General features: G+C 39.4%; 1 protein-coding gene across 2 annotated transcripts in view; it reads right to left on the bottom strand.

Moving 5' to 3' along the window:
• Window positions 1-2,152: 2,152 nt before the first annotated feature.
• Window positions 2,153-14,474, bottom strand: part of DHX35 (DEAH-box helicase 35) — a 31,110-nt gene continuing 18,788 nt past the window's right edge. Inside the window, exons 15-22 of one of the 2 annotated variants that reach the window (XM_035548358.2) lie at window positions 13,046-13,141; window positions 12,540-12,634; window positions 11,861-11,938; window positions 10,575-10,704; window positions 9,798-9,879; window positions 9,204-9,275; window positions 6,804-6,942; window positions 2,153-3,952 (exon numbers count right to left, since the gene is read on the bottom strand). In XM_035548358.2, coding sequence (XP_035404251.1) covers window positions 3,908-3,952; window positions 6,804-6,942; window positions 9,204-9,275; window positions 9,798-9,879; window positions 10,575-10,704; window positions 11,861-11,938; window positions 12,540-12,634; window positions 13,046-13,141 — 737 coding nt within the window. In that variant the 3' untranslated portion in view covers window positions 2,153-3,907. The remainder of the gene's footprint in view (window positions 3,953-6,803; window positions 6,943-9,203; window positions 9,276-9,797; window positions 9,880-10,574; window positions 10,705-11,860; window positions 11,939-12,539; window positions 12,635-13,045; window positions 13,142-14,474) is intronic. The other variant, XM_035548359.2, reaches the window with a different exon arrangement.

The raw sequence follows: 14,474 nt of genomic DNA, 5'->3' as shown, positions 1-14,474 counted from the left end.
TTTACAATAATGCACTATTTTTTTTTTATCATAAAAAGTATTTTTTAATCATAAAGCACTGAGAAGTAATGGCAGATAAATCTCCCTAAGCACTGTATTTACACCTTTAATTTTAGTCAATAAATGCTCTCTTTCCTCAGATTAAACAGGCAGAGCTCTGGCTGTTTTCCTACCCCTTTAACGGAATTATTTTTAGTCTATAAGAAATACATTTCAATTAACAATGTCTTACCTGAATTTTTATTCTGATTTAGCATCATCTTATTCCACCACTGACAATACTAAAGTCATGAGCAGGAACCCTGACAGCACTTCCCCATGGACTTCAGTATAGCTTTTTTCCCCCCATAGTAATTTGAAATTGATGGATTGTAGGTTTACTTTTTAAAAACATTTATCTCCTTGTCAGTGGTGGCATGACTTCTATTTCAAACAGCATTTTAATTCAAGAGTGATATTTTAACATCATCCCCTGAAGGCCAGACTTTAAATCTTAAATTGTTTCATAAACTTCTTTGCATTCATGTTCAAATGCCTCCAACCTCCCCCTCAATAGCACACCGACTGTTTATCCAGCAAAGAGCCAACAACAAGGCAGAGTTGCCCATCTCCTTAATCAAAGTTATTTAAAGCATAGAGCTACACAGACAGCTAGCAGAGAGCTGCAGGCCACAATTTTATAAAGTAAAGACATTTTCAGTCCTTTCAAGTTTTGGGTCTCTGACTTCAAGCACCTTCAAAGGGTCCACGTTTCTGATGAAAGCAGTGCTTTCTCTCTAAAGATACCTTAATATGGATACTAAAAACACTTACTCTTGCCTACATGTCTAGTATAAAGTCTACGTGTTCAACCTGTGTGCGCACCTCCAGCAATCCCTCCATAGTCTGTAAAACTACCTACCCACTGTGAAGACAAGTCTCCATTTCTGTTTTTGTTTCTAAGACCTTAGACACAGACACAGATTACTAGGTTGGAAGAGACCTCAAGATCATCGAGTCCAACCTCCGACCTAACACTAAGTACTCCACTAAACCATATCACTAAGCTCTACATCTAAACGTCTTTTAAAGACCTCCAGGGATGGTGACTCCACCACCTCCCTGGGCAGCCCGTTCCAATGCTTAATAACCCTTTCGGTAAAGAAGTACTTCCTAACATCCAACCTAAAACTCCCCTGTTGCAACTTTCGCCCATTCCCCCTCGTCCTGTCACCAGGCACGTGGGAGAACAGACCAACCCCCACCTCACTACAGCTTCCTTTAAGGTAACTGTAGAGAGCAATAAGGTCGCCCCTGAGCCTCCTCTTCTCCAGGCTGAACAAGCCCAGCTCCCTCAGCCGCTCCTCGTAAGACTTGTTCTCCAGACCCCTCACCAGCTTGGTCGCCCTTCTCTGGACTCGCTCGAGCACGTCCATGTCCTTCCTGTAGCGAGGGGCCCAAAACTGAACACAGTACTCGAGGTGTGGCCTCACCAGAGCCGAGTACAGCGGGACAATCACCTCCCTAGACCTGCTGGCCACACTGCTTCTTATACAGGCCAGGATGCTGTTGGCCTTCTTGGCCACCTGAGCACACTGCTGGCTCATATTCAGCCGACTATCAACCAATACTCCCAGGTCCTTCTCGGCCAGGCAGCTTTCCAACCACTCATCTCCCAGCCTGTAGCTCTGCTTGGGGTTGTTGCGCCCCAGGTGCAGGACCCGGCACTTGGCCTTGTTGAACTTCATACAGTTGACCTCAGCCCATCGCTCCAGCCTATCCAGATCCTCCTGCAGAGCCTTCCTGCCCTCGAGCAGATCGACACACGCACTTAGCTTGGTGTCATCTGCAAACTTACTGAGGGTGCACTGGACGACCTATTGCACTCATTCTTATAAAAGTACAATTGCTTGCAGCATGTTACAAACCTTTTACATCCCTGGGTTCTGAACTTGGCAGGAGTCACAATCATTCCAACAGAAAATTTTGCAGATGTAAAGCCAGGCTGAAGTACACCTGGAGAAGAGAGTTCAGACCCAGCTGAAATTCTGAAAGCAGCAAGTTATAGTGGCCACCCTCTGCATGCCAAGCACCATCCAGACCAGCACAGTACAGCCACCCAGTATGCTGGGAAACCACACCCTAGTCAGCCTGAAGTAATGCACTCTCAAGCTTCCTTGATTCAATGGTTTTATTTTTCATAAGAATATTTCCAGAGGACGGAGCGACGCAGACACTTTACAAGTCTTCATGTTTAGTTCTTTCTCTGATCCTTTAACAGAAAAAAACCTGCAAATTGATTATGTTTAGTAAGTGCCAGCAATGCTCTCAGCTCTGGCTGGGAGACAGACCCTGCCCCAAAGAGCTTCCATTCTAAGAAAGTAATACAAAGGTGAGGATCCCAGGGAAGACAACAAAGAAGGTGACATGGTTTGTCGTGCTGCTGGTGGCTTACGTTGAGACTGGTACATCTTTTTGTGCTGGCAACCAGTATGGAAACACTGCATAGACAACACATCGCACATGACAGAACATGTTCTTTCTGCAGGTGTTTGCAAAGGAGAAAGTAAAAAGCTCTCAGAGTTTTCAAGGCAGTCCTGTTATGAGGAGGGCATTTACTCTACGTAGAAATTTCTGCCTATTTACATACTGTTGCCTTTTTTTTTTTTTTAAAGAAAACAAAATCATAGCTAATGTGCCCAAAATATTCATCACAAATTGCCTTACAAAAATAAAATTTTAAAACAGTAAGTTGTGCCTTTCTAAAATAAATATTGATACAGTAGGAAAAAATAAATACATGTATACAAGCTATCTTATTAAAACGCAAAAAACACAGTTCTTTACTGAAAAGTAGCCATGGAATTCTGGTTAAAGCAGGAAGTGTTCAGAGCATCCTTCTCTTGCAGAACACATGCAGTCCCGGGCAAAGAACAAATTCTTTTTCTTATTTATATGTATATATATACATACACATATATATGTGTGTATACACACACAGTGTTCCTTATTAGTAAAGTACAGAACATATTCATCTTTGCTGAATGAGACACTAGAAAACGTGTTCCCTGATGAAATTTTCTGGGATTTCCAAGCCGAAAGAGGCTAACAGCTTTTTCTTGTAAGAAGAAAAAAAAAAAAAAAAAAAACAGTAAAGCCCCATCTGCAAATCTGAATAACTGTTAACAAATGTATAGTCCCTTGACTGAGGAAAAAAAAAATAATCCTTCCTAAAAAGGCTGAGCTGCTTCTCTTCCTCCCCCTCCTAAAATAACTATTCTCAAGTATGGAAATGAGACATTTTAAATATTATGCTACTTTCTATAGGACTGTTACAGCAAAGGAAGCAAGGGGCAGCTCAGCTTCAGGCAGGAGACTTTTACTGCTTGGGAGCACAAGCTGCACCAGTTCAGGATGGTCCGACATGAAACCAACGTTTCCATGGCAGTCCCTTGCATTTCAAGGGTGACTTCCTTGCCCTGAGCTACCTGCTGTCAGGAGTCAGTCTCAGTCTGGCCAGTAGTAGTCACAGTGCTCTAGGTAACAGGAGGCAGGGTACCCTATTCCCCACTCTCATAAGGCAGCCGTACCACTCCAGGAAATCAGCTTCCCTCTTGAAGGCTTTTTTTGTGGTCCTGTATGTCCTCTTACTTTTGTTTTTTGTTGTTGTTTGCCTATTTATTAAAAGGAGCAACATGCCTAGATTAACAACAGTGGTCAATTAGGCAAAGAATAAAATGTCCACAATGCAAGCTCTACATAGATTTACAATGTACTGGTCATGCATAAACCCCTACAGATCCTGGCAGGCATTTAAACATTTAACTTTATGTAGGATCAAATTGGTAATGAACTAACTGCTGAATGGACTGTAGCCAACTTCAAATCACTGGTAGGTTCTGCATCTGCTGTCACAAGTCATGTCAAATCAGTGGTCATCCACTTTAGCTCTTTTTGCTTTCAAGGAAAGATGCTACAAAAAGAAAAGAAAAACTTCTTAGCACATACACCACAAACAGAAAAAAGTTCAACTAGAATGTTTTCAGTTATTAATCATAAATAAATCCTTATACAAGTATTACCCTTCCCAAGCCCTGCTTATTATTAATAGAGCTAAAATAAATACATGAAATCCATTAAAAAAAAAAGAAACCCACATGCATCCCAAAATAGTATTTTGGCTTGGTATAAAATAGCATCTTCTAGTACTTCTGTATTGACTGCAAGCATATGAAGATTCCCCAGCTGAAGCAACTTGCCAACACGTGAAAATGCACAGAAAGATAGATGTGCTCCCAACAATGCATCTGCACAAACACCAGGAACACATACATGAAGTACAAGATTTTAACTAATGTATTAACTCTGCTGCTGTAGTTTCACTGGAGCTTTGAACCTCTTTGCTCTTAAAGAAAAAGGCATGCAAAGAAAGTGCAATGGAAGAACATCCTCCAAAAGCACTGCAAAAGTTGGAATGAAACAATTGTCTGAAACTGTAATCAAACTGTAGAAAAGTCTTAGAACTGATTAGATTCTCTGTTAAAATTTGTTTTTTTTTTTTGAACATGATACAGGAATGAAAATCCTCGGATTTCAGAAATATTTAAGCAGAAAGATGTGTTCTTCAGTATAAAAAGTCCGAATGACTATAAATCAGCATAAATTTTTGTGCCTTGCAATTGTTTGTATATACAAAATTTACATCTATAATTCAAAGCTTTACACAACAGATATATATCTGATTTTCAAACATTTTTATAAATACACCCAAGCCTTTTGGCTGATGAGGATAAACAAACTGAGGCTGACCAAACTGAAAACGTTTTTGAAAAAGTTTTCCTCAAAAATAGCACCACCTTCGGTAGCTTCCCTTTACTTTAGGATGAATGCAATGCTTACTTCATCCTGCAAACAGAGATCCTCTCTGTCAAATCTAAAGGATGGCAACGCTAAGAGTTGGGTGATTTTATGGAGTATCTGCAACAGTGGTAATGCTGCCTTGGAAAACATGTTCTCTCAGTCAGGTAGGTAGTACAGTTCAAGACGACTCTTACTCACTTACAAAAAGCAATTCAAGTTTTGCCTGAATGAGTCACTGAATCACATTTCCCAACACCACCTATTTAAAGGAAAACCTCACACCGAGTTTTAGCCCATGGAGAGGTCATATCCTAATGAGATGTTGTGTTACATATGGGATGTTACAGCATGTAAATATGTGAGTCAAAAGGATGAATTACTCCAGGAGCAGATTAGATAAAACAGGAACATTGGCTCATCTTTTTACACCATGCTTGCAGAATACGTCTAACAGCAGCTAAAGACTCAAGGGACTACCCTGCAGGGTCATTACTACCTTTGTCAAATGCATTACAGAGTAAAAGGCAAAAAATACTCAGCTACTTAATAAATGTATTTATAGATGGCAAATGTCTGGATAACCGAGATGAATTATTCAAGTTCAGCATTCGTAAAAATAAGAAAAAACACCCTCTCAAGTCAATTATATGGACAGATGCCAATTCTGTTGTACACTGTAACCACAGAGATATGTTCTAAGACAATCCATGTAGCACTTTTTTTTTTTTTTTTTTTTTTTTTACCAAAAACCCCAAAAAGCAAAAGAAAGCAAGCCTGAGATTCTAAAAAAAAAAAAAAAAAAAAAAAGTCAAATAGTGTAGCAGATGTATAAATCAACCATTTTTGCAACCTGGCTGCTCATACGCAGAAACAAATCTCGTTTTGCATCAGTCTGATACGCAAGTGCATTTTTTCACTCAGCATTTTGGAAATAGTTCACTAATTCATATGATTAATATTAATCCCCATGGGAAACTCACATGCAAGAACAATTTGGTTATCTTGCCTGTACAGTATCTACATGTAACGTGGTATCAGAAGCTTCGGCATAAATAACAGTTAGATAATTGTGAAAACTGGATTGGCATTAAATATTATCAGTGAGTAAGTCTTGATTGATGAATTTGCATAGGACAGAGCAGCTAAAGAATGATAGGAAAAAGTGGTAACTGTTAAGAGATACCCATGAAGAACAGAACCACACACAAGATGGTTGAGGTTGGAAGGGACCTCTGGAGTCCATCTGGTCCAACCCCCCCCTGCTCAAGCAGGGACACCTACAGCAGATTGCCCAGGGCCCAGTCCAAGAGCTTTTGAAGATCTCCAAGAAGGAGACTCCACAACTTCTTTGGGCAACTTCTGCTAGTGCTCTGTTACCCACACAGTAAAGAAGTACTTCCTGATGGTTAGACAGAACCTCCCGTGCTCCAGTTTGTGCCCACTGTCTCTTGTCCTGGCACTGGGCATCACTGAAAAGAGCCTGGTTCTTGCTTCCTCATGCCCTCCCTTCAAGTATTGATTAGATTGATAAGATCCCCTCCTGGCCTCCTCCTCTTCTTCTTCCTCTAGGTATGTACATCACACATTACAGAACTTAAAATAAAGGTTTGCACAAATAGCAGCTATTCTTTGACATTTCATGTTTTAACAGATCAGAGCTGACTTTTGCAGCTCTGAATCATGAGCAGAAGGCCTGGGATTTGCACAAACATTTGCAAAGCATACAAAGACTTAAAATTGTGAAAAGCATGACCTCTGCCAGTCCTAGTGCTGCTCCCAGAAGTAATACCAACCACCTACATTTAAGTGTAAAACAGTTCAGGGTTTCATTTACTGGAAGAATATACTATTTTGTAACTTGAAGATCATGCCTGTTGGTTGGATACTTTTTGTATCATTACACAGATGACAAAAAAAAGCACTTAAACGTTCAGATACAAGAGCTGTTAATACAGCAATGGTACCGTTTGGGCTTTATGCCGATTCCGTACCGTTCCTTGCTGGTAAAAATGAGGTGCCAGTTCCAAGAGCCATGCTGATTCAATGGCAGTCACATCTCTCATGTAGTATTTGGCAGTCTGTATGACTTCATTGTAGACTACCCTAGGAGAAAGAAAAGAAAGAATGTGCTATAAAGCAATGATGGAGGCAGGTATATAACAGCATATTTAAATAATTTCACATGCAAGCTGCCAGACGTAGTATTCACAGCACAACAAGAAAGTCTGTAAGTTGTATGGTCTCTTACCTCTATCCTTCCAGTTGTTTAGAGTACTCTACATTAAGACAATTTCTAGACTACCATTAAAAACAGTTCCACATACTACCATGACAGACTGCTACAACATATGAAAAGAAATAATGGGGCCAAGGAGACTCAAAGCAAATCTTTTGGAAGACAGAATATTAGCTATTCTGTAATATCAGAAGGAAGGTTGTCAAAGGCACCAAAACCCTGTGCCCGTAACAAGCTGGGCATAAATACAGCGTGACTACCCCTGGTGTCTGCAAGCAAGCAAGGTAAGGATTAGAAAAAGAAATCAGCTTCATATCCTGATAGGAAATTTAGGAACAAAGAGTCACGTGGACTCGTTCATTACTGCCTGCATGAACAGAACGGGCAACCCATTTCTGAAGATACCCTTCTGCAGGGAAAGTCATTTTTACCAAGGAAGCACAAACCGACGCCCTGAACAGTTAGTCACCAAAACCAGAAGTCGTTATCTGCCTTCTATAAACATAAAGCTGCCACAAGGTTTGTGGTCTCTCATTAGTTGGTATTTTGCTCTCAAAGCAAATAGGAAAGAGTCCAAAATTCTCTTCTCTGCCAAATGCAGCCAGACTCATGCTAACCAATCCAACTAAAGAGAAATCAAAGGAAGAGAAACAAGAACACACGATGTACGCCTGTAACAGATCAAGAATTGAAGTTCTCAGTACAGGAGGTGCTCTGAGGCAGAAGTAGCGCTGAAAGCAGGGTTGCCAGGTAAGTTAAACCCGTCTTAAAAGATGCCCTTAGCGAGTAGGGTGTTGGGGCTGGCAGTGACAATACCGCATAGCCTTGGAAGACAGCTCCAAGAAATTACTGCTGCCACCAAACAGCCAGTGAAGCAAACAAGAGCTTTCAGGTTTTACCAGTTAAGGCTTCCAGCTATCTACAGTTCCGATTTCTTTATGTCTGGAAGCACCCAAGGCTAGGATGGAGATTCTGCTCTGACCTCACTTAAAAACTGAACCCTGCAGTACTTGAGCCCTCTGCTAAGAGATTGCAGAAGGTGTGTGCTGGAGCAAGGAATTCTTCCAGTACTTTTCTACCACTGGATTTTCTTTCCAGATGATTTTCTTCTCAATTTATTCCTCTTACTGTCTGTCACTCTCCCATAACAGAACTTCTTCCAGGATGTCATCTTCAGCAAGCTAAAAAGTTTCAGAAGTTTATCTGCAAAGCATTCCTTTCATCACTTCAAACAGTTTGTGTCTTATTTTTAGTCGCAATGACAGGAGGTTAAAAAATGGCAAAAAGGGGAGAGAATCAGGCTGGTTTCATTGGCAAAATTTACTTTAGCTACACTCTGCTAAACTCAGCTGTGAAGAATCGGTCCAGTTCACACCAAGTGAGAGCTGGACTCATTACTATTTTGTGAGCCAATGTAATTGATGGCTAACTTCCAATCAGTTACGCTTCTGCAAACCATACACACAAGGCGTAGGAGCCCAGTTCCAAGATAACAGATGACATGGGCCAAGTTTACCCTTCAAATTCTCAGCTACAGGACAAGAGTCCAAATACATCAGGTTCATCATGTTGATCTGGCAGTTGGAAACACATTTCTAGTTATCTGAGCATTTTTGGCATAAATAGAACTGTAATATCCCAGCTATTTTGAAAGTAAAACTATTAATGTCATCTATCTTTTAGACAACCATATCTCCTCTCAAAGGATTTTGGATCATGAAATTTATATCTAAGCCCTCTACCAGTAATCCAAATGCAAGTACTGCAGCATTTGACAGGACATTTACTTATTAGGTTTAATAAAAGCAACTTAACTCTAGCCACATCTAGGTACAGAGACCACTCAGAGAACAATCTGCAGTGCAAGACATGGTGCCTATTAATAGAGTCACTTGCCTCACCTTTCCAGCCTCTGCAAGCTTTTTGATTGTTAAACATCATTTTATTTCCCTGATTTATTTGGATACTGCCTACAAAAAGTTGCAAAGGAAACACCAACCAAATTATCTCTGTGAGAACCATGACCTGCATTTATCCCTCTCTCCACAAAAAGTCATTCATGAAAGTGTCTGGATGCTCAAAACGTCTTCTAAAGCTCACAAAGCAAGTGCAAGTTGCTTTCACTTACCAGCGTGGAGGTTTCTCCGCATACAACACTGAAGTGGGGTGGATATGAAGCTCGTGGTCATCACGGATAGTCCTTGAAAGTAAGATACTATTTCAGACCAGGCACAGATTTATTATTTAACATTTGGTTTCTTCCATCCACAATAAGAACGTTAACAAATGGCAACAGTGAAAGAACTGGAGCAAACTAAAAATATTCACATTTAATGAACAGGCTTTCAGTTGAAACCAGGCTTAAATCCTGGCAAAAGGAAAAAATGATAATTTAATGATCTAGAAGAAATCTATCTACATTAAATGAAAAGCTAGCGTTTCAGGCTTTTATTCAGTGCTCTGAAGCACTACAAAGATGCAGTACTTGCTTGTATTAACACAAGTAATTCCTATTAGTAACAGCTTCCTGCTATCAATAATTCTATTTGCTAAAAAGAAGAGAAAAATTGAAGCAGTTTGAACATACAAATCTTCAAAGATGTAGTAAATCAAGTGCCACATGTTTCTTACTACAAGTGCCTAGAAGAGCACCCATTTGTTGATCTATCCAGTCAAAGCTTTTAAACCAAGCAACAGCTGTAATGAAAGTACATATATTTACCTGTAAGCACCGGTAGAGTGGAATTTAGCTGCGTTAGCAAAGAATCCAGAAACTATGCATCTCAAAACAGGATCTGGATCACCTGAAGAAAATAAATTTTTCTGTCAAATTCGTCAATGTAATGGCAAAAATCCCTTAAATTCCCCTTAATCATCTAAAACAACTTTTCACACTGCATCAAACTTTGATAGCAAAGGCTTGAAGGCAAACCCTGCAATCTCTTCTGACTTCAGTTTCGCAGCAAATCAAAATTACTGTGAAAAAACAGTTGCCACTGACATCTCCATGAAGATAGTTTCACAGTCCTGAGAGCAACCTTGTGTGACAGCTAAGCATTGAAGTCTGATTTTTCAGAGCAGTTAGAGACAAGTTTTGGGAACTAGTCATGGCATCCACATCCTCACAGCACAGCTGGAAATCAGATCCCAATGTCTATGCATTTTGAACATCGTAGAAGAAATGTGTTTTTTGAAAAGTCAAACAGGTCACCCCATTCCTTCTTTTATGATTTTTTAAAATCTGTCCTTTAAATATATAATCAACGGTCATAATCTCTTGCTGGAAAACTTACCTAATGAAGACTGGACTAAATTCAAATTGTAAAAATGATCTAAGTTGCTCTTTTACAGGCATTTTTATGGGAAAAATATGGTTTTAATTAATGTTATTTTTAAGCCATAGAGAAAAAAGGTTACAAGAAAAGCAAGAAGCAGACTGACAATTTGGAAACTATCCTCAAAATGTATCGGACATGTTTAAAAAAAAGCAAACTTTCACCTTCACTGGACTTCTTTGGCACTTTAAAACGTACAAGAAGCTTTTTCAGCTGCTCTCTTACAACAGAAGCTCTAACAAGACCTTTGTAGTTTAGAAAGTGTTCCTGACACCACTGAGAGCTCTTGCTGTGCTGTAGAATGAGAAGAAAAAATTACAATGAAATACCTCCAGCAAAACAAAAAACAATCTCTTGGATCACAGTCTTGTTCTGTTTTCTTTTGTCTCCTACAACACTATTTACTGTTCTTTTCCCTGAAAATTATCTGCCTACACAGCAACTAACATGAGTTAGTAATCGACAGTAATTACAGAACATGTTTGAAGCAACTTCTAAATGGCAGCAGAATAAACACTGTGAAGATATGTTCAAATAGTTGTTCCTCATTTCTTCACATGTAGTGAAAGAGAAAAGCATTAATCATTTCATTTTCACACACAAGTGCATCATATCATAAATTAGTCTGTTTTTAATCTGAAAATGTAAACGAACTTTTCTGTTTACTGTTTTCATTAGTTCAAATGTTTTCATTATTTCTCCAGAAGCCAGCACTTACTCCAAGAATCTCTGCAACTGGCTACTTCTGAGAGAATTACGCAGGTACAAAATCTAAAGGGCAAAGTTTTAGTTAGTACCTGAGCTTTGGTTAGTACCTGGAGCTGGGGAGAGGAAAATCGCTTGTTTAAATACTAGAGCCATTACACTGGTTCAGCTCAAGACTGTTGCAAATATATCATTACAGAAGTGCTTTACACCAACAAAACATACTTCTCCCCAGCAGGTATAGTACTTCAAAACTAATAGGTAAAACCTCAGCTTACAGAAAAGTATTAAGATTGCTGTTAAACCTTAGGGTAAATACATAACATTACTGAAAAAGAGGATGTGTTGATCAATGAGGTAATTATTTAAAAAAAAATGCTAGACTTCGATGCAGTTTATCACCAGTAAAACTCAGATACGTTTATGAAAAAGATATGATAACATGAATTTCACTTAGAATTTGAATACCCGTTTTTCCTAGATCTTTTCAAAAATTCCAATGGAAACAGTTCTCTACAGACAAGAATTTTGTGCTGTACCCAAACCACAGAATTCTTTCTATTTCCTATTCAGAGGGACTACACAAGGTCTGTAGCAAAATACAAACAAAGCAGAACTATCATTTAACAGATTTGGCAAGTCCTCAACTTTGAGGATGCTATATCCAGAACTTCCAGAATCGGAACTGGGGCACATTCGAGTTCCTTATGTTTCTCCAAATCTACATACACTTGAATTGACTTACTTTCACAAAGGCTTCATAAACATTAAGCATAGTGAGATGATCACCTTCTTCCACAGCAAACTTTCTGTGTTGCCTGGCCTGAAGAAGAAATATATTTTTTACAGGCAGATTGATTTTTGCAATGATCATGTCTAATACCCTCAGTTCCCATCATCTCCATGTTGCCTGGTGACTGTCAAAATTCTTACCATAAAGAGTAGTAGTTCTAGGCAACATCAATATTCTACTAGCCCACCTACATTGAGGTGGTGTTTTAAAACTTAAATTAGAAAAATGAACTGAGAAGGAATGCCAAAAGTGTATGAGAAGGATGCATTAAAATTAGGCTCTTGCTACCTTTGAAGAATTTGCTACATCCTAATACCTTTTTTTGTTTCTCTCAAAAGGAAAGACACTTGGGGAGATTTTTTCAATTTGTTTCTTTTTATCCCCTCCTTTAACAAACCCTCGTGCTGGTCAATATTGGATTATAACCCTCCACATCTCTGATCCTCAGAAGGAGACTTTTAACACTGGCAAGGAACTCCAAGGCTCCCACTGTTACTCAGTTTCTCCTTTTACCTATAACCAATAGGTAGAGTTTAAAACTGTTTCATTTTCATGTAAACTTGCAGTATGCAACAGGCATCAGTATAATACCTTACATATGGAACATACAAAACAACATGGTTGAACTTACAGCTTGAGATTTTTGATTTGGAGGGATCATAAAAATATTCTGAATCTGCATCATGGCAGCAATTGTTAAAATTTCCTGGGAGCAGCCAAAATTTCCTGAGGAGTAAGTGGAGAAATTCAGTACATGAAATCTTTTATCATTCAACTTATCACCATACAAAATAAAGAGGAAAAGAAGCACGAAATATTTTTAAAGCATATAAAAATGAAATATCTCAACTCATCGATTTTCTTCACAAGTATAACAATGAATGTTTTTAATGGAAAATTACAAGACAAATATGTTAGACTTAACAATTATTGATGTGTTAAATGTGTTAGACACTATCAGAGAGGTCCATTAGTTTAACGATTCTTTTTACTAAACACCACGCCAAGATGAAACACTGTATATTTCAAGTTTAGCAAATGTCTAATACTACTCTAGAGTTACTAGAGGCAGTATTCACTACTCAACACAAGACTACGAAGAAAAGTCTGAGGTGGTTTTATTTTTTTTCCTCTTACCTGATTCCAGAAGCATCTTTGCAAACATAGGATTCAGAGGAAACTCTGCTATTCTTATTCCAAGAGGCTCTGTTAAACGGCAGTGCATATCCAGACCTGCAGCACATTAATAAACGCATCTGTGATACAGGCAAAAGTAGCACAGAAAGACTTATTTCGGAATTTAAAGCGTACAAAAGAGCAGAATTAAGAGCTAAAATATAGCAAATACACCTAGGAATAGGAACAGTTTTGTGACTTATATCTGCTTAGGTCACAGAGAAAAATAATTCAATATAATCTGAACTAGAGATGCACAACTGTTGAAGATTCTCTGCAGTTTATCCTGCCTCATGCATCAGTAAGTGAACTGGCAGCCACGTTCCAACTGTAGCCCTTTTACTGGAGCTGAAGCAGTACAGGACAGAGGCATGGCAGCTTGATTTTCAGCGCACGAGAGAAGCCCCACAAGAAGACTAACATGAGCAAAGGAGCAAGACTTTGGAGCACCGCAGATTGCATAAATAACCATAGGGTAGTCTGAGGAAACATAACTGCGACCCAGGCATTATATAAACATGTTATTTGTCAGACTGCTTGGTGGCAAGAAAACCACAGTTGTACTTCAGCTGTGTTTCACAGAGAAAACCAAAACCACAAATCATTTCAAAGGAGAATAGCTCTGATAACTTGTGTCAGCATACCTAAAGCCATAGATACCTCTATCACGTTTACTTTCTTATATTATTTGATATACTTTTATTGAACTTCTCATGACAATGTAGTAAATCCCTCACCACACCCCTACACTAACACTTTAAGACATTTCACATGTCAAAATATTTTCCTCAGAAGCAGGTACAACAGTCAGCTTATGTGAAGTGATGAAGTTAATGTATTTAAACATGAACTAAAAGAAATGGCAAAAATTAAGGTATGATTAGGTATCATTTGACCAGCACAATAGAAGAGGCTTAAGTGCTACCACCATTACTATAGAGTCATAGAATATCCCGAACTCGAAGGGACCCATAAGGATCATTGAGTCCAACTCCTGGCACCACACAGGTCTACCCAAAAATTCAGACCATGTGACTAAGTGCACAGTCCAAACACTTCTTAAACTCCGACAGGCTTGGTGCAGTGACTACATCCCTGGGGAGCCTGTCCCAGTGTGCAACCACCCCCTCAGTGAAGAGCCTCTTCCTGATATCCCGCCTGAACCTCCCCTGCCTCAGCTTGACACCATTCCCGCGGGTGCTATCGCTGGTCACTAAATAGAATAGATCAGCGCCTGCCCCTCTATTCCGCCTTGTGAGGAAGCTGTAGACCGCGATGAGGTCTCCCCTCAGCCTCCTCTTTTCCAGGAGGAACAGGCCAAGTGACCTCAGCTGCTCCTCATACGTCTTCCCCTCTAGGCCCTTCACCATCTTCGTCGCCCTCCTCTGGA

The sequence above is a fragment of the Cygnus atratus genome, chromosome 16, assembly GCF_013377495.2.
Source record: "Cygnus atratus isolate AKBS03 ecotype Queensland, Australia chromosome 16, CAtr_DNAZoo_HiC_assembly, whole genome shotgun sequence".
NCBI lineage: Eukaryota > Metazoa > Chordata > Aves > Anseriformes > Anatidae > Cygnus > Cygnus atratus.
This window is presented reverse-complemented; position numbering and strand designations above follow the sequence as displayed.